Below are 21,065 nucleotides of genomic sequence, written 5' to 3' on the forward strand. Positions count from 1 at the left end.
GAAAAGGAAACAACTTTTCTCTGAAAATACAAATCATCCTTCTTACATGAAAGCTATAATTTAAGAGACTGAGAAAAAAGACTTTTTAATTCATAAGTAAACTGTATCTCTCAGATATGCTTAAGAATGGTTGATTTTAAGGAATTTTAAAAATCATTGCTTCCACCTCGTAAACTCACACACAAGCCCACCAAGATCAATGTCATTTGATCCACCCTGATCCATATATCCATCCACCATGATCCATATATTAAAAAATCATATATATATGTATATGTATACATATACATATATATATGATTTTTGATGGTCCTCACTACTCAGGATGAACATGGGTTACTTAAGAAAAAAAAAAAGTAACTGAGGGATACCTAGGAGGTTCAGTGGGTTAAGCATTCAACTCTTGATTTTGGGTCAGATCTTGTCGTCGTGGGATCGAGCCACGTGTCAGGCTCCAAGCTGGGCATGGAGCCTGCTTAAGATTCTCTCTCTGTCCCTCTCCCCTCCACTTGAGCATGCTCTCTTCCTCTCTTTCTTTTTAAAAAAAAAGTAACTGAAACAGAAGCAGATAAATCATGAAGTTAATGAAACTTCCTAGAGTTTCTTCCAAGGCTCTTCTAGAGCCTCTTCCAAGACTAGAAAACTGTTATCTTTCCACTATAATCTCTCCTTTGTCACATTTTCCCTTATGTGAGGTGGTGGTGGGGTGGCTTTGGATATTTTAGGTATCTAGCTAACAGAAAGTTGAGTTGGGGATACATTTAATTTCAGGCTTAATGAGATACTTAGGAGTTACAGTCACATTTAATGAAATTATTGCTGGCTGTCTTTGTTTACTAATAGATTCCAGGAAAATTCCTATGGGCCACTGCACTGACTCACCCAGCATCCTATCATGGAAGTGGTAGGACTACGGCTCATAATATACTATGAACATATGGGTAGCACTGAAAAATTGTGTGGTCTTATGGTAGAAATAAAGTTTGAAACATAAAAAGCCAGAATCTAGACTAGGAAAAATTCTTCTAATCATTATACATATGATACATATTTGGTTGTCAATGATGTCAAACAAAATAGAAGTTCTATCAGGAATATACTCAATAATTCAGTATGCATAATTTAAAATTCACCATACTTTTTTTCTTTTTTTAAAAATGGGAATCACGTGAAATAGAATTAATCAGAATTACTGCAGCAGCACTACAAATAGCTGTACTAATATGTGCAAAGTGGCTTTTTTATGCACTCCAATTATATTCCACTAATAAAGACAAATTTGATCAAATGCTAAGGAAAAATGAAGTTGTCTTTTTATCCTCTCTATTAAAAAGTTATTTAAAAACCACTGTCATGGGGCACCTGGTTGGCTCAGGCGGTTGGGCAACTGCCTTTGCCTCAGGTCATGATCCCAGAGTCCTGGGTTCGAGTTCTACATCAGGTTCCCTGCTCAGTGGGGAGCCTGCCTCTTCCTCACCCCCCTGCTTGTGCTCTCTCTCTCTCTCTCAAATAAATAAAATATTTTTAAAAAATAACAAAAATTAAAACCACTCTCATATTCATAACACTGACCTCATAGACTTGATGTAACATTAGAATGGGGTTAGGCATAAAACACCTGGATATAAAAACCTGTCAAATAGCAGGATCCCAGTAAAAGATTATCTATTGAGAAAAAAAGAATCACTGTCATATGAAGAAATAATCAAAGAGTATGCAGCCAAGAAATTTAGTATAAAAAGTATTGGAGTTATGTTGGGCAGTTAATTGAATGTTGTATTTCTTGATTTTGTAACATTTGCAGTATTTGCAGTTTTCTTTCTTTAAAATGTGTCATCTGGGGGAGGCTGGGTGGCTCAGTGGGTTAAAGCCTCTGCCTTCAGCTCGGGTCACGATTCCAGGGTCCTGGGATGGCACCCCACATTGGGCTCTCTGCTCAGCGGTGAGCCTGCTTCCCCTTCTCTCTCTCTCTGCCTGCCACTCTGCCTACTTGTGATCTCTGTTTGTCAAATAAGTGAATAAAATCTTTAACCAAAAAAATGTGTAATCTGCTGTGATTTCTTTTCTGCATCTAAATAAATACTCCATTTAACCTAATCTTTAGAAGATTTCCACAAATAGAAAAATTTCAGGCCCCACAAAGTGTGGATCCTTCTCTGAATTTAAAAAAATGTATATACATGTATGTACATACATATATATATATATGTATCGTAGTATATCAATGGAAGTTCTTACTCTTTTAATTGGCCTAAGGCAGAGAGTGCTGTATGCAGACACAGAAGAGCAGCTGTCAGAATTAAGGCCTTCTCAAACATTAAGTGGCTAGACTTAGCAGAAACTTACAGATATAAAAATGCCCGTAGTAGGGGAAACTTGGGGTAAATAATTTAAGTTTGAAACAGGAGGAAACTCTGGACACCATTTAGTCTGTAACCTCAATTTATCTTGGCTGCCTTACAGCTTGTCTCCACATGGTATGCTATTCAGAAGACACACAGGTCTGATATCCAAAAAAGATATGAAAAGTAATTTAGATTTTTAGGGGAGATTTCTAAAGAGGCACGGGGGTGGGGGGAGAAGTTTACTGCAAGACAGCAACGAAATGTTTTACAATCCTTTTCACTATGTAATTCTAAGTCCCTCTCATTATGAAAGTTGCTAACCTCCTATTTCTCTTCCTTCTCCAGTCTATTCCTTTCTCCTGCAACTTGTCTAGAATGACTCTAATTCTTCCATAACTCAGCTCTTAATTATTGTATACATCAATTTAGTCCACAAGCACCTTACAGTTCTCCTCTTTATTACTCTGATTCATACAACCAAGTCCCAAGAAGAACTTTGGAAATCACTGGACGCCCTTTAGAAGGAGGGAGAATAGGGTTAAGTGGGCGAGGGAGGAGGACGATGAAGTTAGTGTTGATATGTAATGCTTTGGTTACAAGTCCCGTCCTTCCATCTGCAAGTGGGTAAAGTTGAGTCCCAAGTTAAGTTTAGTGACTTGACGCTCATCTCCGTAGTCACATGGAGTTGGACTGAGAACTCAGGCTTACTTCATTAAAACTTTGTTATAGTTCACTAATAGGCAATCTAATTATATGCCCTATAAGAGACTGCTTTACATTTCTGGTGGAAAGAACACCAGGGGAAGTAAAGAAGCCTGACTTCTAACTCTGCTTATACCAGGCTCCATGACCTTGGGCAGGTCAGGTCCTTTCTAAGGTTGTGTTCTCCGTGAAGAGGAGGCAAGATGAACTCCGGGGTCTTGCCCAGCACTAACATTCCTTGCTTCCAGTCTGTTTTGAGTTCTAAGGCTATGGCAGTGGTGGCCTTTAGTTAGGAAGACTCATCCCCATATATCTCCTACGAGGATAGAGGGAGGCCCAGGAAAAAGGGAGTCCTCCTCTCACTTGGTTGACTCTGTGTCCTTGTAGGACACAGTGGGTGACCATCTTCTGTCGGGGGGGGGCGGGGTAGGTTCTGGACTTGGGTTCCAATGGGTCTCCCCAGGGTCCCTAGGGGCTATGAGAGAGAATCCCTCGACGCTCCTAAGAATCTCAGGTCAGACGCCAACCCTTATCACGACCCGTTCTTTACCAGCTTCAAAAACCAAACCCCCAGGCCCTCGGCCGAACTACTGCGCAAGCGCAGCCACTAGTCCGTCTCGAGGCCGCCGGATTCCGAAGCCCAAGCAAGGTGAGAGGGAAGGGTCGACAAGCCCCCGCCTCCATGTTGTCACGTGGGAGGCGGAGTCGGAAGCTCGACGCCGTGCGCAGGGGCGGAGCTACCGCTGCGCGCGGGCGCGGGGGCGGGGCGCGGCGCGGCGTTAGCGGCTGATGCCTGGGAGGGAGGCCGGGCAGGCGGCGGAGCGGCGCGGCTCTCTACCTGACGGGGAAGTGACCCGGGCGGCTGCGGCTGACTGACCCGGGGCAGACGGACGGTCGGATCACAGAGGCGGGGGCTAGGAACCGAGCTGGGCGACTTAGAGAGCGAGCGGGTCAGGCTCAGCGTCGGCCACTCTGTCGGTCCGCTGAATGAAGTGCCCGCCCCGCTGAGCCCGGAGCCCGGCGCTTTCCCCGCAAGATGGACGGTTTCGCCGGCAGCCTCGGTGAGTACGGCTGGGGAGCCCTCCGTATTCCCCGCGGGGTGGGAGCCTTGTTCTCTCCACATACAGCCCAGGCCCTGCTCTCCACCCTGCCCCTGGGGATGGTAGTAGTTCCACTGCACATGTTCCCCTCGAGGCTGCCGCCCCTCTGCTGGCTCCAGTGGATTCAGGGCCCCTCCCCCCATGCCCAGTCCTCCTCGGCAAGACCCTCCCTTCCTCCCAGCGTCCCCTTCAGTGCAGGGCCCTCCTTCCCGCAGAGTGGAAACCCCCTCTCTCATAGAGGTCCCCCACTAGCTGGTACATCCCTTTCCATACACTCACGGCTTCCCCCACAGACCTACCTTTACTGTTGGGGTACCCGTTTCTGAAACCTTGACCCCTTCAGGGCACAACATTCCTCCCCCTTTCCACATACTGAGCTCTCTTTCAGAGTGGAGGCACCCCTTACCCACGCAGAGGGTCCCTTTATAGGGTAGGAACCCCCACTCCCTCTTCAGAAAGAGGGCACCCCCCCCCCGTCTTCACTTTAAATTTGGAGAATTCTTTTAAGTGTATCTCAACGTGTCTGACAACTTCCCTTCTCTCAACATTTTGCGGTGGTGGAGAGAACTAGAAAGACCGAAGCATCATTTGCTTAATACAGGAAAAGAAGAGGTGTATCTGTGTTGGGGGACCCTCTTTAGAAGAAGAGCGAAAGCAGAAGTATTCTCTGGCTCTTCGAGCATGCTGGGGAGAAGTAATTCTGCCCAGTGGATCCATAGGAAAGGGGGCCTCTGTCAGGGAAAGAAAGGATTCTCCATTTTTGGAGTATGTTGTCTTTGTGGAATGGAAGAGGTTATTAAGTAGGCTTCAGTATCCTTTTCAGTGTTCCTTTTCAGCAGCATAAAGGTAGTGTATTTTGTAACTGGCGAAGGGAATCAGAACTAGAGGCTGGTACTCAGCGCCCTATAATCTGTGTCTGGAATTACTATTCTTTGAGGCTATTGGAATCTGGTTACTCTAAAGGTTGAGCTCAACTGTTATGATAGTGAGAGAAACAGTTTCTGCTGTGGCTGATTCTGCAGTTATGTGATACCTGTTGCTGGATTTGTATTTTCAGTAATTTACATGGAGGTAGTTGGTATTCAGACACTTTTCTTGGTAATAAATCCCTGGTTGAGTAATGTTCATGGATCAGTGCATGATCGGGCCATAGGCCACCCATTATTCAGCCATATTGGGATTAGGTGAATTTTTTAAAATCTGAAGTCAAAAAGTTAGTTGAAGAGCAATGGACCCACTGTAGGTATTAAATAGTAAAAACTATAGTTTTGTTTCTGACCCTCTGTGGGAAGAAAAGAAAAACACACATTAGAGTGCTTTGAGAGTGGAAATCCTAAAATAGGAGACAACTGAGTGTTACTCTCTCCTCCCAAGGGCACCTGTTGTCCATTATCTAACCTTTGATGTCTTCTAATTCCTTACATAGGTTGTTTCATTCTTGGCTTCTTTTAAAGAAGCATCAGTTTTTCACTGCTTTTCTTTTTTCTTTTTCTTTCTTTTTCTTCTTCTTGCCTCATGCCTGTATTTATTTGCTAATCACAGTGGACTGAAAGACTTGGCCTATATGTTTCCACAAAGAGGTGATCATATATTAGGGCAGAAACTGAGTATACTGGGAGACACAGGACTGAGATACTACATTGTTGGCTCCTCAGCATTTAGGAATGGTGGGAGCACTACTCAAAGTAGAAATCAGCTTTTCTTTCCTGTTGATTCCACGGACTTCTGGAAGGCTTACCAAGTCTTCATTTTCTGTAAGTGTTTTGAGGGAATCTTTATTACCAACTGGTGGAACGTTAGTTTATTTTGAAATAGTAGATATACCTTATTAAATGACTTTGTCCCTTTTTATTCAATTCACGAGGCTGCTGAATAGCGATTGAAAGATGAAGATGAATTGCTGAGGGGGCTCCACTTTTCATAAAGAGTGTATAGCTGACCCTAACATTAGGGTTTTTTGTTTGTTTGTTTGTATTCATTTGATGGCATCCTTGAGTGGGTAAGACTTCCTTTAGATAAGGTAGGTGTTCATCAGCTCAAGGGAGATGTCTGTCTCTAAAGAGAGGAACCTGTGTCAGCAGAGAGGGAAAGAAATGGTTCCTGGTAGTATTTCTGGAGCTGCTCCTGATGAAGACAGTTTTCAGCAGGAGCTCTGTGCTTTCTCTTTCTGTCCCCCTTGTAAGAGTAAAACTAGGCCCCATCTTAATCGAAACCTCTAAGGGGCGGGGGAGGGGAAACGCTGGTATATTTTACTGGTAGTCTTTAAACAGTTTTACTTAGCTCTTGCCAGATTGCTTATTTCTGTTCCCTGCAGTTCATTAGAGTTAGAGTTACACTGATCTTTATTTTGTCATAAGAGAGCTATGAATGTAAAGGCAAGCACTTGTATTCTAGAAGGTGTTTAAAAAACTTTTTAACTAAACAAAGAATTTAAAATATGTGAAGTTCATCTGGGGTCACAAGTATTGAAAGCATTTATTTATTCTCAAGGAAGTATACATGTGTATCTCCTTTTGTATACCAGGTGGGTTCTTGAAAAAAAAATGTGAGGAAACTTAATTTATATAAGCAGAAAAGTTAAGTGCTTTATAAACAGAATGATTCTAGAGATGCTGATTAAGGGAATTTTATGCTGGGTCATTTTGTAAACTGGAAAACTTAAAATTCTAACTGTATCCTTGATTACTGAGTGTTGGATAAGGAAAACACTATGCATTTTATAAGATGTCTAAATTAAAGTTTCGTGTATTGGCTTTTGAAATCATTGAGAGCAATGTTAGGTGATTGGTTATGTTCTGTGGCCACATTGAAATTATATACCTGTCGTATTACTTTTGTATTACATAAAAACATCTAAAGGATGCTTTTAATCTCTGCTGCTGATTAATTTTAGGCAGGTTGGCTGGCAGGTGCTTGTACTGTGGAATTTCCCTTAGGCATAGTATCTTTTAGTTCACAGATTATGGTAATTTAAAAAGGCAGCGCTTTGGAAACAATTTTTTTAAAAAAATTTGTGGGGGAGTACCCTAAACAGCCTGCCTTCAGATCGCTACACACACACACACACTTCATCCTTAGTCTTTTTACCATCTCTTTTTCATGATAAAGGTTTTAACTTTGAGACATTTGTCTTGAAATTAGCCTAGAGGTTACTCAGTGCTTATACTTTAAAGAAAGCCTACAGTTAACAATATCAGTGTTAACTTCTGCTCCAAAGTTTATTTAAAAAACAAAACTCGAAAGTTTTTAAATAAAATTTGTAATGAATGAATTGTAGGGTTAGTATCCATAAGAAACCTAACATTTTGGTTCAGGGTATATGAACAAACAAAATGGAAGTGGTGTACTTCCATTTAGGAAATATTTTAAGAAAATAATATTTTTTAAAAGATTTATTTTAAAGGGTGGGGGTAGGGGAAGAGGGAGAAGATTTTTCAGGTTCACTTCCTGCAGAGTCCTGTACTGGTCAGGGATGTTGAGCTTGATTCCACAACCCATGAGATCCTGACTGGAGGTGAATGAAACCAAGAGTTGGACACCTAACCAACTGAGCTACCAGGCGTTCCAAGAAAACAGTCTTTTTTTTTTTTTTTTTTAAAGATTTTTCTTATTTGACAGAGAGACACAGTGAATGGGGGGGGGGACATCAGCAGGGGGTGGGAGAGGGGGAGAAGCAGGCTTCCCACCGAGCAGGGAGCCAGATCCAGGTCTCCATCCCAGGACTGTGGGATCATGACCTGAGCGAAGGCAGATGCTTAAGGACTGAGCCACCAATCCTCCCTGAGAACACTTTTTTTTTTTTTTAAGATTTTATTTACTTATTTGACAGAGATCACAAGTAGACAGAGAAGCAGGCAGAGTGAGATGGAGAAGCAGGCTTCCCGCTGAGCAGAGAGCCCGATGCAGGACTCGATCCCAGGACCCTGAGATCATGAGCAAGCCAAAGGCAGAGGCTTTTAACCCACTGAGTCACCCAGGCACCCTGAGAAACAGTCTTTTTAACATCCCAATATCAGAACTATGATTTCTTATCTCATACTCTTTTCTTCTTTCTTTCTTTAAGATTTATTCATTTGAGAGAGACAGAAAAAGCACAGAGGCTGACTCCCAGCTGAGCAGGGAGCCCTATGCGGGACTCATTCCCAGGACCCTGGGATTGTGACCTGAGCCAAAGGCAGATGCTCAACCATCTAAGCCACCCAGGCGCCCCACTCATACACTTTCTTAAAGAAACAATGCAGTATATATTTTTTAAGTATTAATCTAGTCTTAAGCATTCTTTATTCACATAAAAATGTTTCTCATACAGTAATATTTAGGGAATTTTTTCTTTTAGTTTATTAGTTGTCTCTTTGAAGGGCTTAAGATAGGCTTCAGTTATACAACCAGACATGAGCAGTAATTCTTATGTGGTTACTACAACATCTATGACATGAGTTAGAGTATTTTTTTAGCATGTATATGGGTTAGTACCTATTTTGTGACCAGTACTGTGCTTAGTTGTTCTTAAGGGAAGGACAGATATAAGACATGCTTCTTGTCCTTTCGGAATTTACTATCTGGTTTTAAATAGATATCCAGAGATGTTTAAGCATAAATGAAGTACAAGAAATGGGACTAGCGGAGAGAAACACCATTTAGAATGCTGTGCTATGTATAAAGCATGTAACTTCTGAGAGGGAACACTTGGAGATTGCTAAATTTACCTCTGAAGAGCCTGGCTTTTTAAAACAATGAAATAATTTACTTGGCAAACTTATGTTTAAGTAACATGTGGGAAAAGTACTTTCTTAACTTTATGCATATGAGTCCATTTCTATAACATGTGAAACTTCAATATTCATAAGAAATTTGGGAAAAAATTTTTGATTTTGAAATAGATTCTAAGACTTTTAATAAGTTTGTAATCTATTTCTTCAACTTACCTCAGTGTGGGAGATTCCAGGTGTATAGTATATTTCTGTGTCTGTGTGTGATCTCTTGTCCTGTAGTTTTAGCTCCCTCTAAGGCCTTAACTTGCATGCTTTATCTCATTTAATCTTTACACTAATCTTGGGAGAGAAGGAATTATTCTTCTATAGATGAACAACATCAGGTTCAGAGAGTTTGATTTTTTTTTTTAAGACTTAAGACTTTCTGAATCCAGAGTTTTCTTTCTGCTTTCTTCTTTTTTTGGTGGGATTTGTTAGATTTGTAGCCAGTGAAAAACAATACAAAAGAAGAAAGAATACAAAAGAAGAAAGAAGGAAAAATGATCTTTTCTGTAGCTCATCTGTATGCATGTTAACATGTTGATATATTTTTTAGTCTTTTTCTATGCCTAATTTTTTACATAGTTAAAATCATACTATAGTTAAAACGTTGTATTCTAGTCATTGTTTTGGATGCCAACCTTTTTTTTCCCATTTGAACTCAGATTTTTGTGATGGTGTTCAGTGTTCTTTTCTGTACCTACTACTGACTCTTCATGATCCATTCATACATCTAATGTATCTGAATCTGAACTGTTCTCTAAATCAGCTGTTTTTCCTTATTTTCCACTGTCTGTTTCATCCAGCCTTGAAACATCGGAACCATGTTTGATTCCTTCACGTTTTTGCCTATCACTTTAGCATCTCTTCTGGGACTTTTCAGTTGTTGTCACCTTTCTCGCCCCTTAATTTCCTTTTCTGCCATTATAGTTCAAATACTTATTATTTCATTTTTGGTTTATTGCATACCCTAAGGAATTTTCACCTAATTTATTTTATATGGGGGCGGGGTGGCCTTCAGGTTAATATTTCTAAAGTGGCACTTTGAGTATGCCATTCCCTCTTTCAGCTTCATTGCCTTGACTGAATTCAAACACCTTAGCCTTGTTTTCAGGGTCTCCATTATCTTCTTCTACAGTCTTTACAAGTTCTGGCCAAAATGACCTGTTTTCTTGTCCCCCAGGTGTTGTTGGCGCTTTCTCATCCTTGTACTATTCTTAGTACCCTTTAAGGCCCAACTCAAATATTGTTGCCTTTCTAAACACCCTTCCTTATTTGTTCCCTTTCATTCCCAGCCCAAAGTATTGAACTTTTAACCTAGGGCACTTAGGACAGAATCGTTCTTCTTATAAGGTAGAAATAATTATGACAGGTCTTAAAAATATTGCTAGTCTTATTTCTCCCGCCAAATTGTAAACTCATTGAAGGCTGACACTCGAATGTGTCTTTAAAATCTCACAGCACAACATTGGAGATTTTATGGTCCAGTAAAATTTGGGGACAAAAATAGGGGACGAGTATATAATCAACAACTTATAACCTTCTCTTTCACCATTGTTTCATAAAAGAAAGAGCTTTGAAGATAAATAATACTGTACACAATCTGTGAAGAGTCCTTTAAAAAATCACTCATTATGTTCTTATTTTTCTCATTTTACCTGGAATGAGTGAAAACTTTGTCCCAGACTTTGTTGGGAATGTGGTAAAGAATTCCATGCCAGGTTCTAGGGTAGTGTTTTTCAAATGTCGGCCTTATGCATGACTTATTATTATGAAGTTAGAAATTATTTGGGGTCAAGATCAACATAAAAAGGAAAAGAAGGATTATGAAGTTTCAGTGCTTCACATGATACTGCTTCGAGAAACTTTTAATTTCAGTTCCATATGTTTGCCTTAGGTTGCAGTGTAAAATTTATTTCTTACTGTGGGTTACAGTCAGGTGAAATACACAATTTTAGTGGCTGATCCCAATCAGGGATTTAGAGTCTAGGTCGGAAGGTTGACATCCACAGAAAAAGTGGATGAACAGTCAGAAGTAGTTAAATTGTGTGCTCTGTTTTTGAAGGATCTGAATATAATTATTAGAATATAGTTAATAGCAGTAAAAATATATTGATAGTTTTAGAATCAGTATAATTTAGGCGAACTCAATATGTAAGAAATATAGTTTCATAAAACTGGTAGGGTAGGGTATATTTTTTACTTTGTGAAAGAATTCACCATGTTGTGTTGGTTTTTTTTGGTTTGTTTGTTTTTGCTTTTTAGCTTTCCTGATGAAGCTGTCTGTGTCTTAACTGGTTCTTCACCTCATTAGCTATTTGAAATCTATCCAGTCTTTAAGGCATGGCTCAGTACATTTGTTTTTTCTGGAAGCTCTGCCTGATTATTCTAGTCTTATACTTAAACCATTGTATAGTGGTGCTCCTAAAGTAAAGGAGGCCGAGTGCTTGCACCTGAGGGATCTGGGAGTATAGCCAAAAGTTGGAGTCTGTTTAACTTGAAAATTCATATGATTATTTTGCAACCATTCTAGTAAGGAATGGTCCAGATAGGAATCATTGATAGATACTGAATCTAGGGATATTTTGATGAGGAACAGGTTTGTTACCATAGTCTTAAATATCTCCCCCTATATTGCTCTTCAGTTTCAAAGAGGGGGAAAAAAAGAAAGAAAGAAGCAAAGAAAGAAAGAAAAGTAACCTCATAAAGTGATGAAATCAGACAACACCTTGAGTATATGATCAAAATAAATAGCACTAGTGGACATTGTGTGCCTCTGAATGTAATGCCCTGAGAAGAACACATCATTTGTGTAGTACTCCAGCTAGGAATGGGTAACCTGAATCTAATAATGAGGTAACATTGACTTGGGGAACATCCTATTTTTTAAAATGGTGGGAAGACTATCTTTTTTTAAAAAATAAATGTTAATGTTATAAAGACACAGGCTGTGGAATATTCCAGGTTAGGGGAGAATAGAGAGACATGACAACTACTTGATGTGATTCTAGACTGGATCTTATATTAGAAAGGAAAATGCTATAGAGGGTAGCATTGGATTATTTGGCAAAATTAGAATATGGATGTAGATTAGATAAAAGTGTTGCATCAGTGTTAAATTTACCGAAGATGATAACTATCCTTAGGTTATGTGAGGGAATATTTTTCTTAGGAGAAACACACTGAAGTTTTTAGGGATAAAGGGCCATGGTATATATAAGTTACTCTCAAATGGTTCAGAAAAAATGTTGTAATATGTACGTGTACATACATATTTGTATGCATATGTACTTAGCCGTGTATATGTATATACATATAGGGAGGAGGGATATACATACAGGAGGGAGGCTGCTCATGGGCAAGTAAAGCAAATGAGTAAATTGTTAACAATAGGTGAATTTGGTAAAAGCTGTATGGGTATTTTTTGTACTATTCTTGTTGTTACAGCTTTCTGTAAGTTTGAGATTATTTTTAAAAAATCATGAACTTTGCATTAAACTCCATAATGTAGCTTTTTAAAAGTATAGAAATGGCTCCTCTCTCTGACGATTTCAGGCAAACTCATGGATAAAACTGTGGCTGTAAGAATATGTTCCATGTATACCATGTGGTTTCTTTTTTATCCCTAGGTCTCAGTTTGAGAAACATGCCTCTGAGCTTGAGCCAGCTGTGGTTCAGATTTAGCCGACAGACATGTTTTGTTTGGCCCTTCTGAGTGTTTTAAAAATTGGGAAATTTCGCATAAAAATCTGGATCTCTGGAATGATCTTTCCCCGGTGGGCTTGCATTCCAGATGATCTGTATACTCACTAGGTGTTGTGTGAGATAAGCAGTCTCAGTCCTTACCTTATACCTACCTTGTTTCAGGTATTTACTTTGCCTGACCTCTGTAGGCATATGTTTGCAGCCTTTATCTAGCCCAAGAGGTGGTGGTGGGGTGTCTGTGTTCTTTGTACTTGTACTATTTGATTTGAGAATTAAGTTGTTGAACTGATTCCCTGTCACCTTTTTTTTTTTTTTTTAAGATTTTATTTATTTATTTGACAGAGAGAGAGAGAGAGATCACAAGTAGGCAGAGCGGCAGGCAGAGAGAGAGAGGGAAGCAGGCTCCCCGCCGAGCAGAGAGCCCGATGCTGGGGCTGGATCCTGGGACCCCAAGATCATGACCTGAGCTGAAGGCAGAGGCCCAACCCACTGAGCGACCCAGGCGCCCCTCCCTGTCACCTTCTAATGTTGTAGTGTCTATGTCTGATATACACACTGTATGATCTCCAACATACGATCTCCAACATAACCATACTATAACCAAGAAAATGAGGAAATTAATATTGATACCTTATTGCCCACTGAGATTTTGTTAATTGTCTTAATAATGTCTTTTATAGAAAAAAGATCCAGCTCAGAATCAAGTGTTGGATTTAGTTGTCATGTCTCTTTAGTCTCCTTCAGTCTGGACTAGTTCCCTAGTCTTTCTTTGGGTTTTATGACTTTGATACAAGATTATAGGCCAGTTGTTTTGTAGAATGTCCCTGAATTTGATGTTTCCTCCTGATTCAGTTCATGTATCCTTAGCACAAATGCCACAGAGGTAAAGTGTGTTTTGTCTCGTTGCATCCCGTTCTGTGGTGCATAACTTTGATTTGTCCCATTACTAGTGATGTCCACTTTGATCATTTTTTCCGTTAGTTGCTTTGAAACTTTGTAAATATTTTGATCCTCATCAGACTTTCAGTTTATTGATTTATTTATATCTTTATGAACTCAAGTATCCTCTATTTTTTTCAGTGGGCTGTTATCCATTACTAATTTTGATGCTCAAATTGGCCCCATTTTGGCTAGAGGATGCCCATCCATGCTAGCTTCTGCATTCTTTTGATATATTCCCATCATTCTTTGAGGACTTTCTTGCTTTTTGATACAGTGAAATGATTTGGACATACAGTTCAGCCCATAATACATGAGTATGTATTTTATATAATTTTAAGTAGGGTTCAGATGAGAGTTTGAATTAAGTCATTTTAAGTTAACACTTTTTAATGATTCTTTACTAGTTTATAACTGCATAATACTTTATCTTACACTTAAAAATGGTGTTAAACCAGGGACTAGATCATTAATGTAAATTAGTTTGAAGACATTTTTTCAGTGGGAGGTCATTCAAGGTTATATTTGTTACTGTTCTTTTCTGTGTTTAAACAATCAGCAGTTATCTTAGGGTAAGGTACTGTTAGGTGCTGTGTGTGTTAGGGTGGTTGGGTAAAAGAAAATATATTTAAGCAGCAAAATCAACCATGTTTTTTTCCACTTTAAAAATTATGCTCATCTTTCCTTCTTAGCAAGTATAAATATAAACTTTAATGCATTGTATTCCATTATTTGGACATCTGGTTTCCTTAAGCTGTGTATATAGAACATAATTTAACTTATTCTTGATGACCGATGGTGTTTATTATGAGTGTTGGACACGGTTCTTTGCTATAACACAGTGATGCCTTCAAAAGCTTTTTGTGTAGGGCTGTTTGCTCCATACACTAAATGGCTACGTAATTATAACTGTCTTCCTTGCTGTTGCTTGTCACCTAGTGTCAGTGTGCTTTACCCTTTCCTTTCTCTCTATTTTATCATTTACAAAATCTCACCCATAACATTAGAGTTTATATCTCTTGAAAGATAAGGACTCTTCTTTCAGTATTAGACCTTAAATTTGTCCATAATTTCTTTTTTTTCAAATTTATATTTTTTTGTCCATAATTTCTTTTTTTTTCAAACTTAATTTTTTTTTTTTTTAAAGATTTATTTATTTGAGAGAGAGACAGACAGCACAAGCACGGGGGTGGGGGGGGTGAGGGAGGGAGAGGGAGAAGCAGACTCCCTGCTGAGCTGGGAGCCTAACCTGGGGCTCAGTCCCAGGACCAGAGATTATGACCTGAGCCAAAGGGAGATGTTTAACCATCTGAGCAACCCAGGCGCCCCTGTCTGTAATTTCTTTCTTTCTTTCTTTTTTTTTTTTTAGTTTTTTTTTTTTTTAAGATTTTATTTATTTATTTGACAGAGAGATGACAAGTAGAGAGGCAGGGAGAGAGAGATGGGGAAGCAATATGGGGCTCCATTCCAGGACCCTGGGATCATCTGAGCCAAAGGCAGAGGCTTTAACCCGCTGAATCACCCAGCACCCCCGTAATTTCTTAATATCAGATATTCAGTCAGATATCTTGATTGTCTTGTAAGTGTCACTTTACAGTGGTTTGTTTAAATCAGGATTTAATCAAGATCCAAACATTGCATTTAGTTGCTGTGTCTATTCTAAGTTTTTTGATATGTATATTTCCCTTCCCTTTTCTTTTTGCAGTTTGTTGAAGAAACCAGAGCTTTTGTTCTGTAGAGTTTAATACAAGTGCTAATTGTATCATTTGGTGTTTTTAAAACACGTTTGTCTTTTGTATATGCTTTAAATCAGAAGTTTTGGATTTTGTATATTTTATGTATTTCATAAGTAATGTTGCCATTACTTTTTTTATGCTCATATTTTCCTGTCATCAATCTGTGGAAGCATCTTCAGATTGACTTCTGAGTCCTGATTCTAGTGGTCTTTGCTGGCTTCCTTGCTTTCTGATGGACTTAAAAAAAATTTTTTTTAAACATTTCCTGTTGCAGTTTCCGCAGTCAGCTATTTCTCTAAACCTCATTCCTTGGGGCACGAAATGGTACTCTAAGCTCTAGACGGACCCTTTGTTACAGGATTGGTTACTGTTTCTAGTCTAGCCTTTCTTTTGATTTCCAATTTTAAATCTGTTGTGGTCTGGGAAGCCAGATGACAAAGCTGGTTTGATTTACAAGTAAGGATTGGTTTTACTTTCATAAAAAGAGAAATCCAGAGATCAAGGCCTATACCTATCTAAATTGTATGGTGTAGCATCTACAGGGACAGGATCATACCTAATAAATATCGTTAATGTTAGTGATACGTGAGTAACCGGATACCAGATGTGCCTCAGAGGGAAGATAATAGATTTCTGAATGAGGACCTTAATAAGATGTGTGAGCTTTTTAGTTCCCAAACTTGATGAGATATATATGTTTTAAATTATAGACTGCTGATACTCCTAGTATTTTCTTTTGTTAAGATTATCTTTTGGTTTTTTGGTTTAAGATAAATCTCTCTACTAGTGAGATGTTAGTATATTATGGAATCAAATTATGCTTATTTTTCATATTCCGTAAGAATGCACTTTTTCCTTAATTTTTTTTTCAGATTTTATTTATTTAACACAGAGCGAGAGAAGGAGTATAAGCGGGGGAAGTGGCAGAGGAGAGGGAGAAGCAGGCTTCCTGCTGAGCAGGCAGCTGGATGTGGGGCTTGATCCCAGGAACCTGGTATCATGAACTGAGCCCAAGGCAGTTGGGTAGTGACTGAGCCACCCAGGCACCCCACTTTTTCCTTTTTAAATTTTTTTCAGAGAATGCGCTTTTTCTGCCTTTCCAAAATTGATGACAACCTAAAGTTGAGATGACTTCCTGTTTTAAAACAAAACTAATTAGTGTTGACATCTTACATTTTTTCCTTAAACCGTCTTTTGCTCTTGCACCCTGGTCTTGAGATGACTACCTTATACTAATCTTTAAGTGACAGTAGAATGCTGTTGTTTAAGTGCCACGTCCGAGCAAATGAAAAAATTTGTTTGCAGTTTTGTTTGAGCCATTTGTTCCAGAAAAGTCTCGTAACTGAATCCTGTTGATGAGTGAGTAGGAGGTGTTTTTTTGTTGTTTTTTGTTTTTTTTTAAACTTTGAAGGATATCCTGTTTTCAGTTTAGTTGAGGCATAGCCTTTGATTTTTCTTTGACTGCTTTGAGTACCTCTTGGCATTCGTTTTGTTTCTTTAGTCTCCCCAATTATAATTAGTGTGGGTATGTTTTTGGCATGAACAATTTCTGAAATTTTATGATCTAGTGTTGTGGATTACTTGAGATAAATTATTGGGAAACAAAGTTTGGGGTAAAGGGAGATGATTGGGAAAGTAATTAGCATTTGATTTCTTGAAATTCTTATTTGTGATGAAATTTAATGATTATATGCACATTGAAACACACACTGTGAAACTCCTTATTTTGATTCATTAGTATATACTATAGTGGCTAAGGGTATGGGTTAGTGTTTCATACATATAGACCACTTATTTTTTGTTTGTTTCCTGGTTACAAACACGTTCACTAAGTTTATAGATTTTGATTAGCTTCTTTGGATCACGCTTCAGCTGAGTGTATTGGAAAATTGGTGAATGAGACATTGAAATCCCTGCTCTCATGAAGCTTTTAATTCTATGGGGGATTCAGACCATATTTATTCAGGAAATATTTATTGAATGCTTGGTATGTGCTCAGCACTCTTCCAGCTATAAACAGAGCCCTTATGGAGCTTATAATATAATGTAGGCTTTTAAAATACAGAGTAATAAGAATTGTGATTAAGTATGGGAAGCTTTGGAAACATGGAGGGCTGTCTTAAGCCTCCACCATCCAGCCTTTTTTGGGTTTTTTGTTTTTCTGTTTTGTTTTTCCAGGTGTGTGTCTTTGTTCAGGGTATAAGCAGAAAAATAGAGGTCAGGACACAGTGGCCCTCCCAGCTCTTGGAAACCACTTACAGGAATGATATTTGTTCCCTGCTCCCCCCATATTCCTGAGAAAATGACAGACTAGTAATAGAGATAACTTTGGTTGCAGTTTTCAACATATACTGCTGTTTTCAGCTCTGCTCTCCCAGTGTCATCCTAATTTAAGACAGTTGAATTCTATGACTTGTGCATGCCCTCTCTGTCACCTGTGTAAGCAGTAGTTTTCTAAGATACTTGCTTTTTCCGTATCTTTGCTGGAATGTGAGTCCTGTGATTAAGTCTATAATCTTCTGTATACTTGCTTTTAGGAAATAGTCTTTGATGGACATTTTCAAGAAATTTGGTTCATGTGAATAACTTTTTGAAAGGGGTAGCAAGGCAAAGGCACTAACATTTATTCAGCTGTGATTTCAGAAACAATGTCAGACACATTACATAAACTGTTAACTTTCTAAAGGACCCAAACACCTTAATTTCAGCTTTTAAAAATGTCCTCAAAAAGATAACCTCAAGTGTAACTCTTCAGTAGATTGAATTAAACGGAACCTGTTATTAAAACCTTTACTTGAGGATGATGATTATAGTAATATCTGTGACAGTTTTTGGTGACTGAAATTAATTACAGCTCCCAAAATGAAAATCTAATAAATCAGCAAATATTTTTTCAGCAGTGCCTACATGCCTGGAATTGTTTTCATACTGGGAATATGTCAGTGAACAAAAGAAACAAAAATCACTACTCTGTTGAAGCCTGTGTTATGGTGAGGGGAGATAGATGATAAACAGATTTCATTATTCACAGTAGGATATCAATGACTCCTGTATAAGCATTGATGTCTGCATTGTCAATTATTTTATTTTTTAAAGATTTTATTTATTTATTTGACAGAGATGACAAGCAGGCAGAGAGAGAAAGGGGGAAGCAGGCCCCCCCCCGAGCAGAGAGCCCGATGTGGGGCTCGATCCCAGGACCCCAAGATCATGACCCAAGCCGAAGGCAGAGGCTTAACCCACTGAGCCACCCAGGCGCCCCTGCATTGTCAGTTATAAGCACACTATCCTTTCTTCATAGAATAGATGGTGATCTGACTTGTGTGGGGTTTAGTTGTGCCACATAAGCTTAGAGAAAAGTAATCTTGGGGATGCAAAACAGATTGGTAAAATATTGACAACTGTGCTAATGCTACTTTCTTATCCTACATCTTAGTCACTGCGTCTGATTTTATGATAGGATTTTGGAATATATATACTTTCTTAGATGTTCATTCTCAGATTCTTAATTTATATTTTTGTTTCATCATTCATATTTAAGGTTTTATTGGTTTTTTGTTTTTTTTGTTTTTTTTAGTATTTGAACATGTATTCCTTGCAGTTTTAATATTTTTTTCTTGTGGAAGAATTTGATTGTATTTATGTAAAATTTCTTTTTTTTACCAGGTTAATTACTATACATTTATCTGTTTATCAGCCTAGATTAAGGACTCCTGTTCAATTACTAAGGAGAATTCCCAGGATGCAGCGGAGATCTCCAAACAGCTGTTTGTGGGTGGAGGTGATGGTGGAGGCAAACAGTGGGTTGTGTGATCAGCATGAGGTCATGTCTTTCACCTTGTGGCCCTCTTTCTTTCCGGACTTTAATACCTATTTTGGTACTTAGAGCATTTTGAGCTATTTGCTGTGCTCTGAACAGTTGTTTGATAGTAGCACCTATAAGATGATATTAGATGTTTTTTGGGTGAAACTCACAAAGGTATGACTCTGTCATGGCAACAACAAAGAAATTTTTCAGTAGTTTGAAAACCACTGATGTGGTTTTAAGTGTTCTGACCCACTTTAGGCAATTGTTTTAATGTCTAGAAATGAATGTTTTAGCTTTTGATCTTTTCCTACTCTTATTTAACTTCCATATGGCCACCAGATTAATTTCTGAATATATCAACATTTTGTATTTCCCAGCTCAGAACTTTTTATCATTTCCAATTTCTAGAGATAAACTAATATGGCTTGATATCCAGCCTTCCCCCCCCACCCCCATCTGGCTCCAACTTTTGGGGGATCTTCTGTGGATCCTTTCAGTGTCCCTTTTTTTGCTGTAGGATATTGACAGACTTACCATATACCCTAAGGAAAATGAGGGAATTTGAAAACGAACAGATAGATAAAGATACATTCCTGTGAGTTGTATGAGAAAGCGTCTTTAGGCACTTGAGAGTAAGGTTTTAAAAATCGTTTTCTTCCCCTGCTTATTAATAGGTTTCTACCTCTCCTACCTCTCCTCACTGACATTTTGTGTAGCCTTGGATAGCCAGTCTGCTGTTTCGTCAAGACTTTATTGGACTCCTTCAAAACTGAGTGTACTCTGTTCCTTTGGGAAATTATATGACATTTTTGTTACCAGATAAAATACATTTTTTTAAAGTAATCTCTACTTCAAACTCAAAACCTTGACATCAAGAGTTGCATGCCCTACGGACTGAGCCAACCAAGTGACTGTAAAATACACTCGATAGCAAATTCTCACAGTCATTTGTTTTAAAGCATCACAGCATACCTCATTATCATATCTTGATTTTAGTGAAAAAGAATAGTAGTTTTGTCAGGTTTGTTTTTTGTTGTTTTTTTTTTTTAAAGAGATAGAGCAAGCTGGGAGAAGAGGCAGAAGGGGAAAGAGAGAGGGGGGGAACTTCAGTCAGGCCCCACGCCCAGCGCAGAGGCTGATGGAGGCTTGATCTCATGACCCTGAGATCATGACCTGAGCCAAAATCAAGAGTCAGATGCTTAACTGTCATTCTGGTGGCTCAAGATTTGTTTTTTTTTAAATCGGCTTTATTGAACTATGCTTTATCTATAATAAAATATGCTAATTTTAAGTGTACAGTAGGCCTTGAAATTTTTATGTCGTTGGGTATCCATTGCAACAGTCAAGATATAGAACATTTCCATCACCCCAGAAAGTTTTCTCAGACCTCTTTGCAGTAGTACTTTCTACCCCCAGTTACTGGCAACCACTGATCTACTTTCTATCACTGTATTATCTTTTCTAGAATTTCATACATCTGTAACCTTACAATCTGTGGTCTTTGTGCTTTTCACTTAGCAAAATGCTTTTGAGATTCTTCCATGTTGTGTGTTTAAGTAATTTGTTCCTTTTCATTGCCAAGTAACACTTTATTGTATGAATGTATCACCAATTAGTCTATCCATTCACCAGATGATGGGCATTTCATTTTTTACCAGTTTTGGGCTATTACGAATAAAGTTGCTATGAACATTTGAGTATGTATCTCCCCATTGCCCCTGCAACCACAAATCTCCTTTCCATTAATCTGCTTTATGGATTTCCATATATGGTTCTCATTTTTTAAAAATTGGGTTGTCTTTGCAGGTATTTTTGTCCAGACTGTGGCAAAACTTGTATCTACTTAACAGTGTCTTTTGAAGAGTGAAAGGTTTTTATTTGGCGAAATCCAACTTATTATCAGTTTATTTTCATGAAGTTCAATTTATCATTTTTTTCTTTCTTATAATATATGTGCTTTTTTTGGCGGGGGGGGGGGG

At 38.6% G+C, this 21,065-nt stretch overlaps 1 protein-coding gene across 5 annotated transcripts in view; it reads left to right on the plus strand.

Annotated features, from left to right (window-relative positions):
* The first annotated feature begins 3,813 nt into the window (after positions 1-3,813).
* The window catches only part of EML4 (EMAP like 4), a 159,224-nt gene continuing 141,972 nt past the window's right edge, over positions 3,814-21,065 (plus strand). For all 5 annotated transcript variants that reach the window (XM_045979110.1, XM_045979105.1, XM_045979106.1 and 2 more), the window contains exon 1: positions 3,814-4,108. Coding sequence is in view for 4 of the 5 variants with exons in the window: in XM_045979105.1 (XP_045835061.1) it covers positions 4,084-4,108 (25 nt within the window). In the remaining variant the exon portion in view is untranslated. The remainder of the gene's footprint in view (positions 4,109-21,065) is intronic.

This window comes from Meles meles, chromosome 15, assembly GCF_922984935.1.
Source record: "Meles meles chromosome 15, mMelMel3.1 paternal haplotype, whole genome shotgun sequence".
NCBI lineage: Eukaryota > Metazoa > Chordata > Mammalia > Carnivora > Mustelidae > Meles > Meles meles.